General features: G+C 51.3%; 2 protein-coding genes across 3 annotated transcripts; one reads left to right on the top strand and one right to left on the bottom strand.

The window, feature by feature from the left end:
- Positions 1-12388: 12388 nt before the first annotated feature.
- LOC119323220 lies at positions 12389-13688 on the top strand. Its single transcript, XM_037596815.1, has 2 exons — positions 12389-12973; positions 13152-13688. Exons 1-2 carry the CDS (start codon positions 12517-12519, stop codon positions 13229-13231), a joined length of 537 nt encoding a protein of 178 aa, XP_037452712.1. The 5' UTR covers positions 12389-12516; the 3' UTR covers positions 13232-13688.
- A 2458-nt stretch (positions 13689-16146) lies between these two features.
- On the bottom strand, positions 16147-21057 carry LOC119322707 (bZIP transcription factor 23-like). Of its 2 annotated transcripts, XM_037596205.1 has the most exons (5): positions 19748-20623; positions 19230-19301; positions 18553-18582; positions 16801-16877; positions 16147-16361 (listed from the first exon to the last, which is right to left on the bottom strand). In XM_037596205.1, coding segments are annotated over exons 1-5 (1056 nt in total). In that variant the 3' UTR covers positions 16147-16360. The 2 variants fall into 2 exon arrangements, with proteins under 2 accessions (XP_037452102.1, XP_037452101.1); XM_037596204.1 differs by lacking the exon at positions 16147-16361 and having other exon boundaries at positions 16383-16877; positions 19748-21057.
- Positions 21058-21727: the final 670 nt, after the last annotated feature.

Genomic DNA, 21727 nt, shown 5'->3' with positions numbered 1-21727 from the left:
TTCAATAGTGTTGTTTACAATTTTATCATAGCCTCTCATTTATCTACTATTTATTGAACACTTTAGTTTTAGTATTCGGAAACTTTTATTGTTTGCTTGATTTTGAATTTTGAATTGTAATCGGTTTCGAACTAACGCGAGATTAGCAACAATAATCGAGGTGATGTGGCATCATTAGCAGATGGTTACTGTAGCTTAATTATCCAGGCGTCACAACCATGGAGTCTACCTAGAAGGTATTTCTCTTTTGGATGTGTTGCTAATTACACATGTGTTTACTATTGGTTTGCTGGCAGTTCTATGACGCGCACGTAAGGTTCAATGAGCCTGGAGTGCGTGTACAAGGATCATGCATACACAGGGCGTTAAGCAAGGCACAGAGATGTGCAGGGCGGACACGACGCAGGGTGAAGCATGGTTGCAGTCGGATAATTTCGGCTGGGTCGGGCTAGATAGTCTGACAGATCGACGCAAGTCAGTTGGTACAGAAGACGGTGGTGGGATCGGCAATGACGACATAGGAGCATGATGCTGATGGTGACCGACTTCTGGGCGTGGAAACACGTGGTGCACATGCCCGAGGCTTGTGCGGCTTCGACAAGACTATGGCGCGGGATTGATTCAAGGTGGTGTACACACGGAGCTGGAAGTCGATGGGGCGCGAGGGTGGACTGATCATCTACCATGGAGTCATGTTGAAGGTGGAGCTGGATTGAGGGGCTACGATGTAAGGATCCAGAGAATCAAAGCTTATTCAGCGGGAAAAGCGACTGACATGCAGTTCGGACTGGAGCCCAGTGGTTTGATGGAAGCGTCAAACTTGTCATCGGCCGGTAATGATCGGTGGTACTCTGCAGTGGGGGTTGAGGGGTGTGGTTTCGTGACCCTTGAGACTCGACCAGGACAGCGGAGGCTCGACGCAGTAATAGCGGCGAGGCATGTGGTATGCACGGGACATGGAGACGGGGCAAGCCTCTGGTGGTCATACATGTGGTGAGACAACTGTGAATTTGACTCGGGATGACTACAAGCAACGGTGAAATTCTTTCAAGTTTCGGACAGACGGTCAAGAAAGGAGTGGTTACTTTGAGTTCAGGTAACTCTTATGTGTGACACCTAATATTTGAGTTGTGCACTTTCACGCAGGTTAGTGATCAGTGTGTGATGGCGTTGGACTGATACTCTGGAAGTTGGGAGCATAAATTGAGTACCAAGGGACTTAATTTTGCTCGAGTGTTGACTGTGGTCAAGAAAAGAAGGGACTACAAGTTGCAGGTGGAGTCGCATGGAGTCTTTGGAGTAGCAGCGGTACTCATGGGATAAGCTCAAGTCCAATGTACATGGAAGTTTGACGCATGAACGAACTCAAGGTGGTGGAGAATATTCGCCGAGGTGGAGTCTGTTAGAGTTGTGTCGAATATAGTGTACAAGGTAGGTTACAGTTGGACTTATAGTTGTATCGTGTTTAAATAGGATGTGGAGTCGTGTCCTAGTAGGACACTTGTATCCTAGCTTCTCATATATAGCGGGGGTAGACACACGATGTAACCTATGCCAACATAATAGCACCGGAACACAGGGGAAGCCGGCGGCATGTGCCGGTGTCCAGGGCGACCGGGTGCGGTATTGTAGCGGTGTCATGGGGAGGAGCACCCATAGTCAGGCCCTGGGGATGTAGCCATATCGGTGAACCTTGTTAACAAATCTCGGTGTCGTGCTCGTGTGATTGCTTGGTCCTCGGATGATCGACGGTGTGCCTCGAATTTATTCTAACAAGTGGTATCATGAGCAAGGTTCGATTTGAGGTTGTAGTTATTAATCTAGAGGTGGAGCAGAATTCGTCGAATTGATCGGTGGTCGATAGTGTGACCGGGCAAGAACAATGGGATGGCGGGGGTTCTGCTCGTCAAGAAGCAATCAGAAGCGGCAAGAGTCATGTTCGTATTCGGTTCAGCATCTGTCGGCGAGACCGAGTCGCTTGGCGACTTGCGCCAGGCGGAAGCAAGAGCAGCAGACCTAGCGCATAGCACGTGCGGTGACCGGCGAGCGTGTTGGTTGTGGTTTCGAGACCAGGAGCGTGTGTGGGAGGCTCTAAGGCCCAGCTGGGGCAGTCAGGCCGGAGGCCATGTGTCGGCGCGCAGTGTTTTGTGGCAAGTTGCAGGAGCAGCCACGGTGTGGACCATACGGGAGGCCGATGGTATATGGCGAGGACGAGCTGATCTGGGAAGCTTCATGGCCTAAGATTTGTTTGCACAAAAAGAAAGAGTAGTCTGCACATGGTGATGGTATTTACATGGCATGGATAGAAAACATGAAAGGCAATGACATTGGGAGTTGTGAGGCAGATGCTTGGTGAACCATGGAGTCTACCTGGAAGTTATTTCTCTCTTGGATGTGTTGCTAATTGCACGTGTGTTTACTATTGGTTTGCTGGCAGTTCTACGACGCGCGCATAAGGTTCATGGAGCCTGGAGTGCGTGTACAAGGATCATGCATACACAGGGCGTTAAGCAAGGCACAGAGATGTGCAGGGCGGACACGACGCAGGGTGAAGCATGGTTGTAGTCGGATAATTTCGCCTGGGTTGGGCTAGATAGTCTGACAGATCGACGCAAGTCAGTTGGTACAGAAGACGGTGGTGGGATCGGCAATGACGACATAGGAGCATGATGCTGATGGTGACCGACTTCTGGGCGTGGAAACACGTGGTGCACATGCCCGAGGCTTGTGCGGCTTCGACAAGACTATGGCGCGGGATTGATTCAAGGTGGTGTACACACGGAGCTTGAAGTTGACGGGGCACGAGGGTGGACTGATCATCTACCATGGAGTCATGTTTAAGGTGGAGCTGGATTGAGGGGCTATGATGTAAGGATCCAGAGAATCGAAGCTTTTTCAGCGGGAAAAGCGAGTGACATGCATTTCGGACTGGAGCCCAGTGGTCTGATGGAAGCGTCAAACTTGTCATCGGTCGGTAATGATCGGTGGTACTCTGCAGTGGGGGTTGAGGGGTGTGGTTTCGCGACCCTTGAGACTCGACCAGGACAGCGGAGGCTCGACGCAGTAATAGCGGCGAGGCGTGTGGTATGCACGGGATATGGAGACGGGCCAAGGCTCTGGTGGTCATACATGTGGTGAGACAATTGCAAATTTGACTCGGGATGACTACAAGCAACGGTGAAATTCTTTCAAGTTTCAGACAGACGGTCAAGAAAGGAGCGGTGACTTTGAGTTCAGGTAACTCTTATGTGTCACACCCAATATTTGAGTTGTTCACTTTCACGCAGGTCAGTGATCAGTGTGTGATGGCGTTGGACTGATACTCTGGAAGTTGGGAGCACAAATTGAGTACCAAGGGACTTAATTTTGCTCGAGTGTTGACTGTGGTCAAGAAAAGAAGGGACTACAAGTTGCAGGTGGAGTCGCATGGAGTCGTTGGAGTAGCAGCGGTACTCATGGGATAAGCTCAAGTCCAATGTACATGAAAGTTTGACGCATGGACGAACTCAAGGTGGTGGAGAATATTCGCCAAGGTGGAGTTTGTTAGAGTTGTGTCGAATATAGTGTACAAGGTAGGTTACAGTTGGACTTATAGTTGTATCGTGTTTACATAGGATGTGGAGTCGTGTCCTAGTAGGACACTTGTATCCTAGCCTCTCATATATAGCGGGGGTAGACACACGATGTAACCTATGCCAACATAATAGCACCGGAACACAGAGGAAGCCGGCGGCATGTGCCGGTGTCCAGGGCGACCGGGTGCGGTATTGTAGCGGTGTCATGGGGAGGAGCGCCCATAGTCAGGCCCCAGGGATGTAGCCATATCGGTGAACCTCGTTAACAAATCTCGGTGTCGTGCTCTTGTGATTGCTTGGTCCTCGGATGATCGACGGTGTGCCTCGAATTTATTCTAACAAGTGGTATCATGAGCAAGGTTCGATTTGAGGTTGCAATTATTTATCTAGAGGTGGAGCAGAATTCGTTGAATTGATCTGTAGTCGATAGTGCGACCGGGCAAGATCGATGGGATGGCGGGGGTTCTGCTCATCAAGAAGCAATCAGAACCGGCAAAAGTCTTGTTCGTATCCGGTTCAGCATCTGTCAGCCAGACCGAGTCGCTTGGCGACTTGCAGCAGGCGGAAGCAAGAGCAGCAGACCTAGCGCATAGCACCTGCGGTGACTGGCGAGCGTGTTGGTTGTGGTTTCGAGACCAGGAACGTGTGTGGGAGGCTCTAAGGCCCAGCTGGGGCAGTCAGGCCGGAGGCCAGGTGTCGGCGCGCAGTGTTTTGTGGCTAGTTGCAGGAGCAGCCACGGTGTGGACCGTACGGGAGGCCGATGGTATATGGCGAGGAGGAGCTGATCTGGGAAGCTTCATGGCCTGAGATTTGTTTGCACAAAAAGAAAGAGTAGTCTGCACATGGTGATGGTATTTACATGGCATGGATAGCAAACATGAAAGGCAATGACATTGGGAGTTGTGAGGCAGATGCTTGGTGAACCACGGAGTCTACCCGGAAGTTATTTCTCTTTTGGATGTGTTGCTAATTGCACGTGTGTTTACTATTGGTTTGCTGGCAGTTCTACGATGCGCGCATAAGGTTCATGGAGCCTGGAGTGCGTGTACAAGGATCATGCATACACAGGGCGTTAAGCAAGGCACAGAGATGTGCAGGGCGGACACGACGCAGGGTGAAGCATGGTTGCAGTCGGATAATTTCGGCTGGGTCGGGCTAGATAGTCTGACAGATCAATGCAAGTCAGTTGGTACAGAAGACGGTGGTGGGATCGGCAATGACGACATAGGAGCATGATGCTGATGGTGACCGACTTCTGGGCGTGGAAACACATGGTGCACATGCCCGAGGCTTGTGCGGCTTCGACAAGACTATGGCGCGGGATTGATTCAAGGTGGTGTACACACGGAGCTTGAAGTCGACGGGGCGTGAGGGTGGACTGATCATCTATCATGGAGTCATGTTGAAGGTGGAGCTGGATTGAGGGGCTACGATGTAAGGATCCAGAGAATCGAAGCTTATTCAGCGGGAAAATCGAGTGACATGCAGTTCGGACTGGAGCCCAGTGGTCTGATGGAAGCGTCAAACTTGTCATCGGTCGGTAATGATCAGTGGTACTCTGCAGTGGGGGTTGAGGGGTGTGGTTTCACGACCCTTGAGACTCGACTAGGACAGCGGAGGCTCGACGCAGTAATAGCGGCGAGGCGTGTGGTATGCACAGGACATGGAGACGGGCCAAGGCTCTGGTGGTCATACATGTGGTGAGACAACTGCGAATTTGACTCGGGATGACTACAAGCAACGGTGAAATTCTTTCAAGTTTCAGACAGACGGTCAAGAAAGGAGCGGTGACTTTGAGTTCAGGTAACTCTTATGTGTGACACCCAATATTTGAGTTGTTCACTTTCACGCAGGTCAGTGATCAGTGTGTGATGGCGTTGGACTGATACTATGGAAGTTGGGAGCACAAATCGAGTACCAAGGGACTTAATTTTGCTCGAGTGTTGACTATGGTCAAGAAAAGAAGGGACTACAAATTGCAGGTGGAGTCACATGGAGTCTTTGGAGTAGCAGCGGTACTCATGGCATAAGCTCAAGTCCAATGTACATGGAAGTTTGATGCATGGACGAACTCAAGGTGGTGGAGAATATTCGCCAAGGTGGAGTTTGTTAGAGTTGTGTCGAATATAGTGTACAAGGTAGGTTACAGTTGGACTTATAGTTGTATCGTGTTTACATAGGATGTGGAGTCGTGTCCTAGTAGGACACTTGTATCCTAGCCTCTCATATATAGCGGGGGTAGACACACGATGTAACCTATGCCAACGTAATAGCACCGGAACACATGAGAAGCCGGCGGCATGTGCTGGTGTCCAGGGCGACCGGGTACGGTATTGTAGCGGTGTCATGGGGATGAGCGCCCATAGTCAGGCCCCGGGGATGTAGCCATATCGGTGAACCTCGTTAACAAATCTCGGTGTCGTGCTCGTGTGATTGCTTGGTCCTCGGATAATCGACGGTGTGCCTCGAATTTATTCTAAGATAGTGCATGATCACACAACAGGTTATCACCTTCCACAAGGTCTCCGGATCCCATTGTTTAGCAGATCCACAAACAACTGCAAAACGTGCCTGCATAATTCCAAATGCTCTCTCAACATCCTCTCTGGCTGCTTCTTGTCTTTAGGCAAAGTGAGACTTTTTCTAGCCAACCGGGTTAGGAATGGTGTTGATAAAGGTAGCTCACGGAGCATAGATACCGTCAACCAGATAGTAGCCTATATTGTATTCATGCCCATTGACAATATAGTGGAAGGAGGAATTTTTCCTTCAGTCAGCCTAGCAAATAATGGTGATCGCTGCAGCACATTGATGTCACTGTGAGACCCCGGACATGTCAAAGAAAGCGTGCCAACTCCAAAGATCATGTGATGCAACTGCATCAAGAAGAATAGTGGGCTTCTTTACATGATCCTGATATTGCGCGTGTAAAGCTTTCGGGCAATTTTTTCATTTCCAATGCATGTAGTCACGAGGTCCGAGCAAACCTGACTACCAACTTGCTTCCGAGATTGCCAAGATCCTCTCTGTGTCTACCACAATTGGTTCTCTCAGGTATTAAGATCCAACCACCTCGACACGGCAGTTGCAAACCTGACCATGGCATCTCTACATGTGCTATGAGACATCCATAGGTAATCGGTGCATGAATCAGCAATCGTGCCATATGCAAGCATCTGTGGTGCGGCTGTGCACTTCTGGTAACCAGAGAAGCCAAACCTTCCCATGGAGTCCTTCTTCAAGATGAAGTAGTCATCAAAGGACCGGACACCATGGTAGAGACGATCGAAGACATTTTTGTGCATCCGAAAGCACCTGCGAAAATTGCTGGCGAAGAGGGCATTGGGGCAAAGTAGTCGTCCATCAGCGTCAAATATCCGCACTCCCTGTTGTGGTTGAGCACTCGATGACCCTTGATCGATCCATTGAAATTGAGAACATGCTCCCCCGCACGCTAAACGTCTGCAAGCATCACGCGCATCATCGTCGTCTCATCTGGAGTCCTCCTCGTTGGACGACTCAACATAAAGCTCATATATGTATTCCATATCCGAATCCATTGCTTCAAAGAAGAAGGGACAAAACAATTTAGTTCGGGCAATTCACCGAACAGTTACTGGGCATGGTGACCATCGTAGGAGCGGATGGTACCTACGTGACGGTCGGAGGAGAGGTGTGGAACTGCGGTGGAGGAGAAGTGGTGCGGAGTCTTGGTGTACCATTGGAGGTGACGGGCTCGTCTAGTTCCAGTAGTGGTGTGGCGTGGCGGCCGGGGTGGTGGAGCAGTGGTGAAGGCAACATAGAAAAACTAAAAGAGAGAAAATGGAAGAATGGAGGCGCGGGGTCTGGAAAAGATTTTGAGTGGGCGGGGGTGTCGGAGTCTTGTACATCTGGACCGTTCGGCGGATCGATGCCCGTGTTGGATGATTAAACACGTCCGAACAGTATGGGCGCTTTAAGGATCCGTTTTAGAGATGTCCTAAGACACTTAAAACCTGTTCTTTGCGTATGATGAGTAGTCAGTCACCCGATATTCCTTTTGCCTTTGCGAGTGCATGATCATTAGATCATTCAGAAACGAAAATATACAAGCATGGGTGTCTGTTTGCACGGTGATGAGTTTAAAATGTTGATACTTGCTCCTGTTTTGGTTTTCTTTTCCACTCTCTAGGAAACCGTAAGGGAGCACTGGCAGCTCTACTGCATAAAGCCAACTCCACCGTGCGATGCCATTTTGTCCGGCCCCGTTCGTTTAGGGTAAAAAAAAAACAAATCGAGCGGCCCAGTGCGCGACGGCCCGGACCCATCTTTCCGTTTTGAGTCCGGGCCGACCCATTTCGAGCGCAAACTTGCGCCTGGTTTGGATCGCGACGGACGGCAAACGGACGCGTGCTCGTCCGCGTCGGGGCCGCGTGGCAGGCGGCCATCTACCTCCCATCTGTCAACATCAATGCGCACGGGCGGGTGGCCCACTTGTCATCCGGCCATCGAACGGTCGCCGTCCTTTTTAAATGGGACCCGTGTATCGGTCGTCGTCCTCACTTCCCACTCCGGCCCCTCTCTGCCCTCTCGAAAGCCGACACGCCCAAACCCTAGCCACTCCCCGTCCTCGAACTCGTCGGCCGGCCGCAGCCATGAGGCTATGGAACTACGGCCGCAAGGGGAAGCACGACCGCGAGGCCGGCTCCTCCTCGGGCCGCCGTCGCGGCTCCGTGAAGAAGGAGGAGCCCGCGTCACCGCCGCGCTCCTCCCGTCGAGCCCCCGTGCCGGCCCCCTTCACCATCGCCCCTAGGCCCGCCGGCGAGCGTGACCGACAGTACCTCAGCATGGACGTGTGACGGCGCTACTGGGAGATGAGGTCGCCGGTCCCGTGGAGCGACGTCCACCTCCCCAACGGATGGCACCTCAGCGCCGACCGGGTCCCGATCCCGCCGGTGCCGATGGACGGCCGTGTGCGCCGCGATGAGATCGAGCGCCGCCGCCGCCTCCTTCCCGACGACCTGTACTACGACGACAGGCACGCCCCCGATTCCATGCTCTGGGACACATGGCTCCAGGACGAGCACGACATGCGCGCGTCCTACTTCGCCGGCACGGTGTCGGGGCCACGGCGGCCACGTCGAGAGGTGCGCGGGCGTACGCGGATGCGCGGCCTCACGCCCACGTCGTCGCCTTCCCTGTCTCTGGCACCACCTCCACCTCCTCGCATGACAGCGGAGGAGGAGGCCCGACTCATGCAGCGTGTCATGGAGGACTCCACGAACACGCACGACGAGCGCTAATGGGACGGCTTGAAGGAGGCCATGACACTCTCTGCCGCCGGCGACGTCGCCTTCCCCGAGCTACAGATGGCAGCCGTCATGGAGGAGGAGAGGAGGGAGGAGGCGATGGAGGAGGAGCCGGTAGCCGTGTTTCACCCGGGCCTGGTGGACCAGCAATGGAGTTGGTCGTGCACCGCGCCGGAGATGGCCGACACCGTGGGGGCGTGAACTGGTGCCCCACGCTGCCGCGGTCACCGGAGCGGGAGGCCTCGCCACAGGAGGAGGTGGTGCAGGCACCTCCGGCCTTCCAGGCCGCCCCTGTGTATCACGCGCCGCCGGCCTGTGTCGACCTCGTCAGCGATGACGACGACACCGGCGGCCAGTGAAGACGGCGAGGGCCATGGCATCAACGGGCGCGGCTGGAGCGCGCGGCGGCGTTTTTTTAATGTTAATTATGGCAAGTGAACTGCTAAACTAGGCCGTTTTGTGGCCGTGACCCCCCTAACTAAGTTTTATGTTTATTAAACTGCGCTTATTTACTTTTTTATCATTTTATTTATGTTTTTCTGTTTTTTAAATCATGTTCAACACGGACGTGATTTGGGATGCGGCCGCGCGGTGGGCGCACGCACGACGCAATGAAAAAGACCGGACACGGACGAACCCATCGACATCTAAAAATGACAAAATTCAGTCAAACCGGACGTTCGTTTGAGGTCGTGTGGTGGAGTTGGCTTAAATGTGTAAACATTTTGATTCCGCAGATATCCCATGGTAGTTGGCGAGATTTTGGCGGGCTGTCGAGCTACGTACTCCTTGGCCGTTGACGGGAAACGGGCGCACTTTCCGGGTCAGTTCCAGCCTGGTCAAGTCTACCAGCAACTACAAACGATATGTGCCAAGGTGAGGTCATTGTTTGTTGTACTGGAGTACTTTGGGTAGGTTTGTCTTCTTCCACGGACATATCTTGTCATTTCAGTTTCAGGGCAGATTCAGTGAAGCGTACTACTCGTAATTTTTTTACTAACTATGGGTAACTGAAGACATACTAGTGCTAAATTAGCTTCTAAACATGACATCTTTGAGGGAGTCGTTAGACTTTTGGCAAAAGCTGCCTCTCCAAGCGCCTTTTGCTTCTGTTCTTGTCTTCTGTGACCGCCGGCTTTCTGAAGCCAAGTACCATCTTTGAGGGAATCAAGTTGCATGCTCAATTATTGCACTAACTTAACCTTATCCTTCCTCCGTTTTAAAATAGATAACTCAATTTTATATTAATTTTAATATAAAATTAGGTCATCTATTTTAGAATGGAGAGAGTACATACCAGTTGTTAGAAAACGTCCATTCGTGTCATGTACTATATTACTCGGATCAGATGAAGATATTTCCTCTGTAAAACCGAATCAAACGAAACCAGGAATCTTCTCGTGCAAAGTGTGGGGGAGCCCAACTAAAAACTATGTAGGCGTGCCGATCATGCCGGCCGGATGATCTTCAGTGTCACAGTTGACCACGCATCTTGCTTGAATCGTGGTGAAGTGCAAGTAAATTACAGTCATAAATAAAAATGATTTCCCCGAGCAGGCCCGTTTCAAACACGAAACTCTCTTCTTGATTTTCCACACACGGACGACAGAAAAATCGCAAGCTACGAATCAGCTCATACTAATTGTAAGGTGTCACGCATAGGATTAGTATATAGAAATCGAAGCCAAGACAGGCATCGCGTGCAATTTATGGCATGGCATCGTCCAGGCTCCAAGGCACGCCACGGATTTCGTTTTCCGGCCAATCTATTCTTGGGCAAGGTTGATCCGTCCGGACACTGCACCGCGACAGGCCAGTGCACCTTTTGCACGCTTTATTTCCGTTTCTGGCCATGGAAACTTGCGTGTACATCTTCTAATTTGGTAGAAGCCGGTACAAGCAGAGGCAGTGTCGGGCAAGCGATCGATCGTTCAAGTGCCAACACAAGTTGTTCTTCCAAATCGGACTAAAGTACACCTTGAGATTTTAGTGCTGTATAAAAAATAAAATCTAGCATTGTCTTTACGTTTGAGACGCATGCACGAGTGCGATCCATCGTCGATCGGTGCGAATCATTAACATAAAAATCGCAATCTCGTGCCCCTTGATTACCGCGATTTGCAAGCTGCGAATCCACAACAGATTGTGAGCGATCGGATGTATAATTAGTTGGTTGGGAAATTATATTCAGTTTTAATTAAAAATAGCTGTAACAACGAAATCTTACCAGGAGAACTCAGCAGCGCGAGAATCTAGACTGAATCAAAAGTTGGGCCCGGAAGATTGTCCATGCATGTTCAGAAAAATTCTCTTTCACAGGCTGATTAAAAAGAGAAAGAAAAAAAATCTTACTACAAGTTTGGTACGCACGCATTAGCGCAAAGCAAATCATGGACTGTATCTACGAATCGTAACGTCTGACAGACTACCCTAAATTAGCGCGATTTGCATCACTGCACGGCACGAATCCAGGAGAGAATGTAGCATGCGGCTAGACGCTCGGTTGGAAAAACATTCCGGTAAATTCCCTTGACCAAGTACTACTGTCAAATAAATTGAAAAGAAGAAGAAAAAAAGCTTAATTACTAGTACTCCTGAGTCTGAATTCAGCGGCGCACGGCAACTGAATCTGAATTAGAGTCGGATCTCACAATTTTTGTTCGGAAGATTCTCCATGCGTGTCAAGGATGCAGGAGTTCTCCGGAAGATTCGCCATGCATGTCGAAGATTGCAAATTTCAATACTAAAAGTCGACGATGGGCACATTACAAAATCTTTGAGCGCAAGCAAATCCCACCGGCCTGACATAATCACGCACGTCGGTTAGGTGGTAATCGAGTCGGTCGTCGCAAACAGGCGCCCTTCACCCTCTCCACTGTGATGCACCACTAGCACCCGGCCGGCCGGCCGGCGGTGGTTACATTCGTGTGATGCACTCGCCAACTAAATTATTCCCGAGGAATTAGCAACTAATTTGTCCATCCACCACATGTAATTTTCCCACACATTTTTTATTATTGCAGCACACACGACGAAATTTTAGCCAACTAACTGGCGTGAAAACAAGACACAGAAGAATCGTTCCGTTTACCCCTCAAAAAAAAAAGTTCGTTCCGTTTTACGCGCCGCACGCGAGAATTCAGCGCGTCCGAATCCGACTGCGATTCAAACAGCCAGCTCAAATGCCGCACCGTAGTACAAAACACTTTTTTTTCGAGCAAAAGTTCAAAACACTTGTACTTTTATTTTTGAGGATACAAAACACTTGTACTGCAAGGGAAACAATGGAGTTAAATTTGCATACGGCCCTTCTCAGTCAGAATCCCCCCCGGCCCACGTTCCCCGTGACCCCGAATCAATGCCCAATAATAACCCCCGCCGTAGCAGTTGGAAGAAATCCAGCCGTTCGATCCGGCCCTGCCACGAGTACTATATAACAGCCCGAGCCCGTTACGTCGGCCGACGCCCGCCCGCCCGCCCGCACCCGATCCGCTAAGGAAAAGGAAAGAAGAAGAAGGCGGAAGGCAAGGCCGAGGGAGATAAATTACTCCACCCCGGCCACTCGCCCCCGGCAGCAGCCAGCAGTCCTCCTCGGTCCTCGCCCCCATCCAAATCCCCCGCCGCCCCCCTCGCGGAGGAGGAGGCCGGCGGCCATGGAAGAGGAGAGGAAGGGGTTCCAGCCCCACCTGATGGGCCTGGGCGGCGGGAGGCTGAGGGGCGCGGCGGGGGCGATGGGCCTGCAGAAGCAGAACTCGTGGTCGCCCGACATCGAGCGGGACGAGGCGTGGGAGCGGCGGCGGCGCGGGATACTGGGCAGGGGCCGCCGCTCGCCGCTGCAGCGCGCGCAGAGCGTCACCGACGACCAGCTCGACGAGCTGCGCGGCTCCCTCGATCTGGGCTTCCGCTTCGACCCGCCCTCGCAGCGCTGCGCCGCCTGCGACGCCGGGAGGAGCCGCCTCGTCGAGACGCTCCCGGCGCTCGACCTCCTCTACGCCGTCGCCGCCAACGCTAACGCCGGGGGCTGCGCGGCCAGCCAGTGCTCCTGCGGCGCCTCCTCGGAGGCCTCCGAGCCGTCGCCGATCGGGAGCCCCCTCTCCATACTCTCCCCAGGTACGCACATTCAGTTCCGTTTTCGCTGATCTGTTGATCAGATGACCCGCCTCTGAATTACGAAATAATTGCTTGTTTCTCTTCAACCAAACGCGAGTCAATTCCGATTGCTGATTCGTCGCGGGTCAGCGCGATTGGAGTTTTGATCTGACTTTTCGGCGGCGGCGCTTCCCTGCAGATGACCCGCCGGAGACGGTGAAGATGAGGCTGAAGCAGTGGGCGCAGGTGGTGGCGCTGTCCATGCGCAGCCGTTCCTGAACCAACCAGCCATGAAACACCAACGTGAAAGCTATACCGAATTCAGAGGAGGGACAACCAGCGACGCAGAAGAAAAGAATCAACCATCCCTCCCTGCCTCGAGATCGAAGTACCAATGATGAGCAAGCAACCAACGAGAAGAGAATCTAGTGTCGTCGGACGATCGGCCAGCCGCCTTCCACATCTGCTCTCGCATCGCATCTTGGACTAGCTATAGCTTAGCCTGCTGCTACTAATCGACTTTCTGTCACATGTTTATCGTTGAGCAACTCGAAAATCATACTCCGTAATTCGCGTTACTTCTGTTAATTAGTTTCTCCTCCCCCCTAATATTCAGTCGCGGAGGCATTGCTTCCGTTAGTAGTCACCTCCCCTGATTTCGTAGTAATAATTTCGACATCCCTGTACATTGGCGCATCACCACCATCAATCATCAGCAGATAGTAGATTAATTTCAGTTTGCGTCCCGGAATATTAGATAATATAAACTGTTGGCTGGTAGCAGTTGCTGTTGCTTCTTCCTCGTGCAAAATAATCGATGTGCGATTCATGCCGCCATCGGGTTTGCTCACCCAATCAATCCTCGCTCATGTCATTGGCCACCCGATCAAGCAACAGCAATCTGAAGCAGCTCACCGATCCTTTACCTCATCTGACGACCAAGCAGCAGTCAGATCTGCAGACCAAGCAACGGAGATACGGAATAGTTTTTTTTTGTGTGTGTGTGTTTGTGTGTAATTCATGATCCAGGTTCATCGTCAGGCCGGCAGGGTTCTGCATCGAGATTTCGAGAAGGAGGATGACGACACCGATAGATGCTGTACCACCATCCTTTCTGCAGTGGTGAAGAGAATTATTTGTTCGGCGTCCACCCCTCTGCAGAGAAAATTCCCTTTGGCTGTCCCTCTCTGTCGTCGTCTCGGCACGGCGAGCTGTCCACCGTAGCTGTCAGTGCCGCCACCCATCTCTTCTCCCAATCAGTTCTGCGCCATTCTACCTAGTGGAATTCAGTAATCTACGAACAATCCGGATGGGCAAATCTGACCTCTTATGTTCGCGCACACGCACGGACGCGTCCACGTTTAGTCCGTGCAACCGTTCTTCTCGTATCCGAATCATCAAATTCATACACAAGCATGCAACATGGTCAACACACATACTTTCATAGTTCATACAAGGCATAGGATGTAAGTTCATACATGCCATAACAAATTAGGACATGGCATAGGGAACTTCATTCATCGGACTACCAAAATTTGTCAAGTTCTGCTTCAATAGGAATATAGATGAAGTTCAACCACGCCCCGCCTTTTCCTTTACCCTAGCCCTTACCCACCGGCAGAGCTACATGTAACCTTGCAGGGGCCATGATTCTTTTTTATAGTAACTCATGGATCCCCCTCAAAAATTAATATTTTCTCTTTTGCGCGCCCCCTCCCCCCCCAAAACAAACTTGTGTAGCTCCGCCACTGCCCTTACCATTGTCCATGTGGTCACGGAAGTAGCGTTCAAAGGCACAATAGAGGTCAAGGCAGATCTGTTCGTTGCGAGAGTTCAATGTGTCATATGCGACGCCGGACATGCTCAAATCCTCTTTGGGGGAGGTCTGGCGAGGGCACACGAACGACTCAGGCATGCTCCATCATGAGGGCGATCCGGGCTTGCAACTTTGCAAGATCTTGGCATGGGCATCCTCGTCGCCAGCTGCCGATGTGTGCCACACCTTCTCCCTTTCACGGCGAGCACGCCGTCCCTCGACCTCGGGTGTGCCTCCATAGTTACAACACACAACGCATTTGTGGCCTTTGGCATTGCGGCCATTGACCTAGGACTCAGAGTCTGACGTCACGAGACAAGGATCCAACGCTGCAGATACACTAACTCGGGGTGTCGAACCCTTCTGCCGTGACCCGTTCAAGCGCACTCATAGGCTACGGTGACGGTGCAGACACGCGGCGCGAGCTTCCGCTCGGCACGCCACCACCGTTGGATTGGATTTGTGGCAGAACGGCTCCCATGCCGGAGGTCCGGTATCCAATATCCTCCAGGGAACGACGGGCCGCGATTAGGAGGGTTCTCTCCTCCTCACCCGAGAAGGTGGCAAGCTCCCGCCTCCCAGTGGACGGATCCGGATCGGCCGAACTCTGTTGACGTGAAACTTCAGGGCGTCTGGGCTGTTCGCCTAGGGGAAGAAGAAGGGAGGAAGGAAGGGAGATGGGGTCCGGTTTGTAGACGCTCACTGTGCGCAAATGTCCGGCGGGGGTAGAACCGTTGAGCTCCTGAGCTGCAGTGCAACGGCAGAGGTTGGGATATTGGTGTCAGGAGGGTACAGCCAGGCGCACTGCACGGCAGCACGGTGACACGGCCATCATGGTTTCCCCGGCGGTACCACGAGCCTGCCAATAACTGCGTCTCTTTTGATTTGAATCGCAACGGAACCAACCCATTACTGCCTGCCCGGTGAAATCCCCTGCACCGGCGCACGGTACACCTGCAATTTGCTCCTGGTACGTACTGTACTGGCAGCCCGCTGTCCGCATCAGGTAGCTCAACCCTGCCATCGATGATGGGCCGATGATTTCCGAGCTAACGCACCTGCGTCTGCTGGTCCGATCTGACGGGAGGGAAGAACATGGGATGCCGCACTGGGGCACGTGTCCGGACAGCGAGTTTCCGGTTTGTATATTCTCGTGATTAGGATGGCCACGAGGGCAGGCAGGCTAGCGCGGCACGCCTCCGTGTCACGTCCCCGGCCAACCACCGGCCCGTCGGTGCATCTGCTTTGCCCGGACCGGAAGCAGGTGGAATATGCTCCCAACGATTCTGGCTCCGGCCTACCCACGTTCAGCCCATATGAAGCTCCAGCAAAGATATCAGTAGTAATTTACATGATTGACCCGGAAGTTCTCGTAATATACATACAGACGTTTTGGTTCTGGTTCCACATGACCAAGCGCCATGGTTTATGTATACAGTACAAAGCTTACATACATGGCTCCATTGACATGGTACTGGCAATGGAGCCAGAAACACAGCCTACAGAGAATCAAACTAGTTCGGTTTGTGCTTACCAGATACAAGAAGCTTTGCTATGTCTGATTAGCCCATCAGACAACACATCTTCTTTACTCTGCGAAGTAGTTCAGTTCAGTTCACTCTCACAAAACGGGAAATCATCTACGGATGCACAAATAGTTCCGCTTTACAAGCCGACTGGGCATCGTTTTATGAAGAATACAAACTCATTTCTAACATGGTTGCAATGAGCCTCTCGAAACAGAAAAATATATAGAAATGTGGTTCTAGTGCAGTATCTCACCAACACATGGTTAAATAGATTTTTACATACAAATGCTCTCTACTCACACAGAACGGCACGCGGACGGCTAAAACCTATCGAGTGAAGATCGCCGGCAGTCTGTCGGCCTAGGAGCCTGAACTCTCAAGCATCGGATCAGTGGCTGCTCTACAAGCGCAACTCCTGGCGATTCTGAAATTCATCTGCTGTATGTATATAAACCGCGCAGCGTCGAAAGTAGTGTGCTCTAGTTTACAGGCCTTCGGCTTACCAAGGGCCCGTCAGCGTCCTCCGCAGGCAGATCCTCTTCGACGTGGGTCCAGCTTGCCGGGTAACCTTCTCGAATACCTGCAGACACCGTTCAGAAATTACGTTAGGGCAAAAATTATCCCCTGAAGTGTAACGAGGCAATCTCAGAAACGTCATATGACAATGCCTACAAAACAGTGGACTCTTTTAACTAGGAACAGCAAAACAAAATGTAATTATGTACTCTAGGAGTACCACCAAATTACGGCAGAAGTTTCACCATTTTCCCTATGAATGAAACACGATTGTATAGAGTGGAACCTGGATCAAGTGTCTAAGGCTTTGTACAACTGTTACATGGGTCAACATGCACAAAAGAAAACTACGCCCCAAGGAACTTGAAGATAACGAGAAATAGGTGGGAGACCATAACCTTTATTTTGGCAGAGTTTACAAAAAATTCGATGAAAAAAAATACAGAAGGTCCCTGTCCTAAATCAGACAGCCCACACATTTCTCATAATATCATGAAGATAAGATCTCATGTGTGAACTTCCAAATGGAGTTCAGTGAAAAATGTGCAGGTAACTATTTTTCTTTTTTCTTTTCAAGAACGAGCAGCAGGAACACTGCGCATTCTATTAGAAGAAAAGAGAGTTACAAACACATATGTACAAGAAGTTAAAGAACAGCACAGTACCAGCCCCTAACCAAGGTCATCATCGACCACCCTATGGAACGCTAAAGCTCTCACAATCTGGACCAGCCCCAAACTAAAATTTTAATTGATGAAAACTTGGACAATCTGGCAACGAAATCTGGAAAACGATGGAGTTGTTAACCAGTCCTACAGGGTATCATGATGAAAGTGGCTGAAATTTTCCCACAAAAAGAAAAAAAAAAGAAGTAACTGATATTGTTGTTGTTACACATAAGAAGTACCATTTCTCATGGGAAATGTTAATAAAGAATGATGACTTTAGATGCGATGATGGGGGAAATACAATTGAGCGGCTCTTTCAACCTGATAGAAACATATATAGTTGACGACACACATGATCTCTGGCCTAAAGCCTGCACTTGTATAATTTGTTTACTCCAACAATTTATCTTGTTAAGTTGGTAATACAGATGAACAAAGTAACATCAAATAGTAGTAATAATGAAATAAAAAAGTGAATAAACACAGCTAACCTTAGAATACAATACTTGGGTCAATAGATGAAATATTAGAGCGAAAATCATTGCAGTTGGCCAATCAATTCAAAGTTTTCTTATATCATTTTAAGTCACTTAAACGTTACCACCTAACCCCTGTTGTAGGAAAATATTATCAATCAAATCCACATCAATCCTCGCCTTATCATTTCTCCAGTTCCCACAGCTTTACTTCATCAATACGGCATTGTCAAGTCAAGTATACGTTAAGAAAACCTAACTCTACATCAGTAGCTGTCAATCAGACTATAACATTTCCTATTCAAACCAGTGTATCAATACCACAAGTTTCGAGAGCTTGTATTTTCATAATAATACAGTTGATGAATCAAACCATGCATCATAGAGCTAAACTACATTCATGATGTTGACAGGTCGCTTGCAATATTTCCTGAATGGGTATCCATGATCATAGGTCAAGACACGTTTTCCTTTATACTAACGAAATAAAAGAGCGCACATAGGCTGGTCAGTTCTGTTTTCTCTTGAATGGTTAAATAAGCAAAAATAGTATCAGTCGATCAAAAACAGTTTCTTCAAAATGGTAGGCAATTACCTCGTTCTTTTGCCTCTCTAGGATCTCCGCCTGCACATTAGAAGAAATAACCAACTAGTTCAGATAACATGCGTCAAAAATGGTAACAGAACAGTGACAGACTGAACAAGGCAAGAACAGAGAATAAGAGGAAACAGTCTAATACGCAGAGTAAAGTTTAGAAGTACTACTAGTTTAGGAATGGAACAATCCATTCCAGGCAAGCCATAGTTAATCTAGGTCTTATATTCATCAGAAGAAACAAAAGATCATCTTGTACCATTAGATGAGCAAAATACTTAGCACTGAAGTATTTCGACAGCTGCCACTGGAACCTATTTTTGTTAACTGCTGCCATGGTGTTTTAGTTTTGTGGAAATTCACAACAGAACGTTGAGAGTAAATCATGCAATAAATAAAACACTTGCTGTATTTAGACTTGTAGTTGAAAATATCCTGTGATTTGTTCTCTCTTTGATTGACTTTGACTTTGTTAAATGCTGCAGGGTGACTAAGACCTATCACTAGAAACTCAATATCCAGATAGTGATCATCCTGATTTTTCTCTGATTTATTGAGGTGATCAACCAGAAGGCAACTACTCAGAAATAGAAAGGACTGCTAGAATGCGCAGTGCCGAAGTACTGTACAATACAAGTACAATTAAACAAGAAAAGTGGCCAGGAGATGTATCATACCTGTTTTCTCTGCAACTCCTCATTCCGCTCTTTAAGTTTTGCCACCTCAGTCTCCAATTCCATCATATAACTCTGTTGCATATAAGAAGGCACATATTTAGCCAATATCGATTATCCAAGGGCTACAGAAGCTCGACGGCAAGGAGAAACTATTGGTGTTAGAAATTGTTCTCACCAAGATTCAACATTTTCGGGGACGACGGCTGCAAACATGATCATTCATGTTTGTATCCTTTGTAATTTAGCATGCCAACATCAATTTAACATAAATTATATATGCACACAAAGGAGGCTCTAATCCTTTGTTCTATTCTATAGTACTTCCATCTGTAAAGCGTCTTACGTTTGTTTACAGGGGGAGTAGCTTTTTTAGCGCCGGTGTTGTGCCATTTATTGAAGTAAAATTTGGTTAAGAGAAACATACTGTATATGATTGCGCAACACGTGTCACTGCTAGTAAGCAAACACATCATGATTTGTTATTTACAGTAACAGCACGATAGCAACAGAATTTTCACCTGTTTCCTCTGGCGCGACCTCGCCGCAGACTCCCGGTTCTTGATCATCCGGCGCTGCCTCCTCTCGACCACCTTCTCCATGGCCGGTGGCTTCCTCCCCCTCAGCCCACCGTTAAAAACATATGGCATCGGTGGCGGCGACAGCGAGGACAAGTTGAGGCCTTCCATCTTGCCGTAGCCGTTGGACATAACCGGCCTCCCCGTCGGCGACGGCGAAACCATAGCGGCCGCACCACCACCTCCTCCCTGGCCGTATGCTCCGGTCATCAACCCATTGGCCAAGGACAGAGGATTCACCATGGGAGCAAACATGTTGCTCTGAGGGAACAGCATCTGCGGCTGCGGAGGCGGCGCCTGGGCCACGGGGGCCGGCGAGACGGGCGGCGGCGGCCCCGGCATGTCCTCGCGCACGACGCCGGCGCGCACGAGGAACTCCTCGAGCGTGACCTCCCCGAGCGTCTGCTGCCTCTGGGCCGGCGGGGGAGCCTCGGCGGCTGCGGAGGCGGAGGGCCCTCCGAAGAACATCATGTCGCGCCAGACCTCGTCGACGGTCTTCTGGCTGAGCGTCCTGGGCAGCGTGAGCGAGCCCTGGCGCTGGATGCCGCCGTGATCCGGCCCCGCCGCGGCGGAGGAGGAGGCGGCGTTGGGGCCGGCGCCGATGGCCTGCGACTCCTCGGCGGTCCAGATGTTGCGGAGGAGCTCGTCCATGTTCATGGACCCGAAGTCCTTGCCCGGCCCGCCGATCGCGCTCTGGAACTCGTCGAACGTGAGCGAGTAGACCGAGGAGCCCTGGCGCGTGAGCGGCAGCGGCGTCATCGGCGGCAGCAGCTGGTGCTGCTGCGGCGGCGGCCTCCCGTTCCCTCCCGGAAAATCCATGCCCGATCCCGCCAATCAGCCGAACCGAATCAGAAAGCGCCTCGAGTGAGAGCCTCACAGGTGTGCGAGCTCCAGCCAGACACAGCAGCCGTGGTACTCGTGATGGGGAGCAGCGGGCGGGCGAGGGGGAGCGAGCGAGCGAGCTCGAGCTGCTTTAAACCAGCTGGTCGGACGGCGCGGCCGGGCTGGATTAAGTATGGGTGGCAGTGCCAAATTTAGCAAGAGCAGATCCACTGCTGCTGCTGCTGCTACAAGGAGCGATTGGCGCGCGCGCGTAGAGAGACAGAGGGATAGAGATCGGAGGTGGGCGAGGGGTCGTTGGCCGCGGGCGCGACCACGACGGCGAGAGGGGTGGTAGCGGAGGACAGGTGCTGGCCTCTGCGGCCGGTGCGTTTTAAAACGTCGCCCCACAGCGACGAAACCCACACACCCACGGCCCCAAATCTGGATTAGTGCGCGCCGGGTAATAAAGTAGGCCTGCGCTCCCACTGACCTTTGCCTCGCGCACACGGCCAGATCCCACGCCTCGTGCCTCCTGTCGCCGCTCGGGATCTCTCGGCCGCCGCGCCCGCCGATTGGCCTCGTGGGAATCGGGTGCGGGCGGGGGTGTGGGGCGTGGCGTGTCAGTGGGGGTGCGGGATACGGGGGTGGGGGGGCGTGGTGCGGGGTAGGGATTTTGTTCCGGCTGACCACTGAGCGGAACGTGGTGGGCTCCGGCGGCGTGCGGGCGCGCGACGTGTCCGCGTAGGGAGGACGGGGATGGGTGGCGATGGGACGGGCTGCCCAATCATGGCGCGCGAGGTGGGTGCATCTGGGCGTATGCGGATAAGCGCGGTGGACGGTCGGATCGGGGCGCTCACCCACCGGCCGTTGACGCGGTGTCAAGGGACGTGGCGCGGGCCGCGGGGAAACGGGTAGTGTGCGATGGGCTGACTGCGTCGTCGTACCGGTTGGCTCTTTCGAGGGGGGCCGCGCGCCGGCCTGGGACAGTTTGAACGAATCCTCGTGGCCCAGGAAAAAGATGGAGAACTGATGTGGGAGTATTGAAGACCGGGGCTTGCCTATGTCTTCCTTCAAATTGCCTAGAGGATTGTGTGATCACTT

Source organism: Triticum dicoccoides, chromosome 6B, assembly GCF_002162155.2.
Source record: "Triticum dicoccoides isolate Atlit2015 ecotype Zavitan chromosome 6B, WEW_v2.0, whole genome shotgun sequence".
In the NCBI taxonomy this organism is placed as follows: Eukaryota; Viridiplantae; Streptophyta; class Magnoliopsida; order Poales; family Poaceae; genus Triticum; species Triticum dicoccoides.
Note: the sequence above shows the minus strand (reverse complement) of the source record. Positions and strands in the feature narration are given on the sequence as shown.

Coding starts and splice junctions, on each gene's coding strand:
- LOC119323220 (XM_037596815.1), top strand. CDS start 12,517: ATGGAAGAGGAGAGGAAGGGGTTCCAGCCCCACCTGATGGGCCTGGGC. Junction 12,974..13,151: donor CCTCTCCATACTCTCCCCAG/GTACGCACATTC, acceptor GCTTCCCTGCAG/ATGACCCGCCGGAGACGGTG.
- LOC119322707 (XM_037596204.1), bottom strand. CDS start 20,623: ATGGATTTTCCGGGAGGGAACGGGAGGCCGCCGCCGCAGCAGCACCAG. Junction 18,583..19,229: donor AGGAGTTGCAGAGAAAACAG/GTATGATACATC, acceptor TCTAATGTGCAG/GCGGAGATCCTAGAGAGGCA. Junction 16,878..18,552: donor TAGAGAGGCAAAAGAACGAG/GTAATTGCCTAC, acceptor CGGTGTCTGCAG/GTATTCGAGAAGGTTACCCG.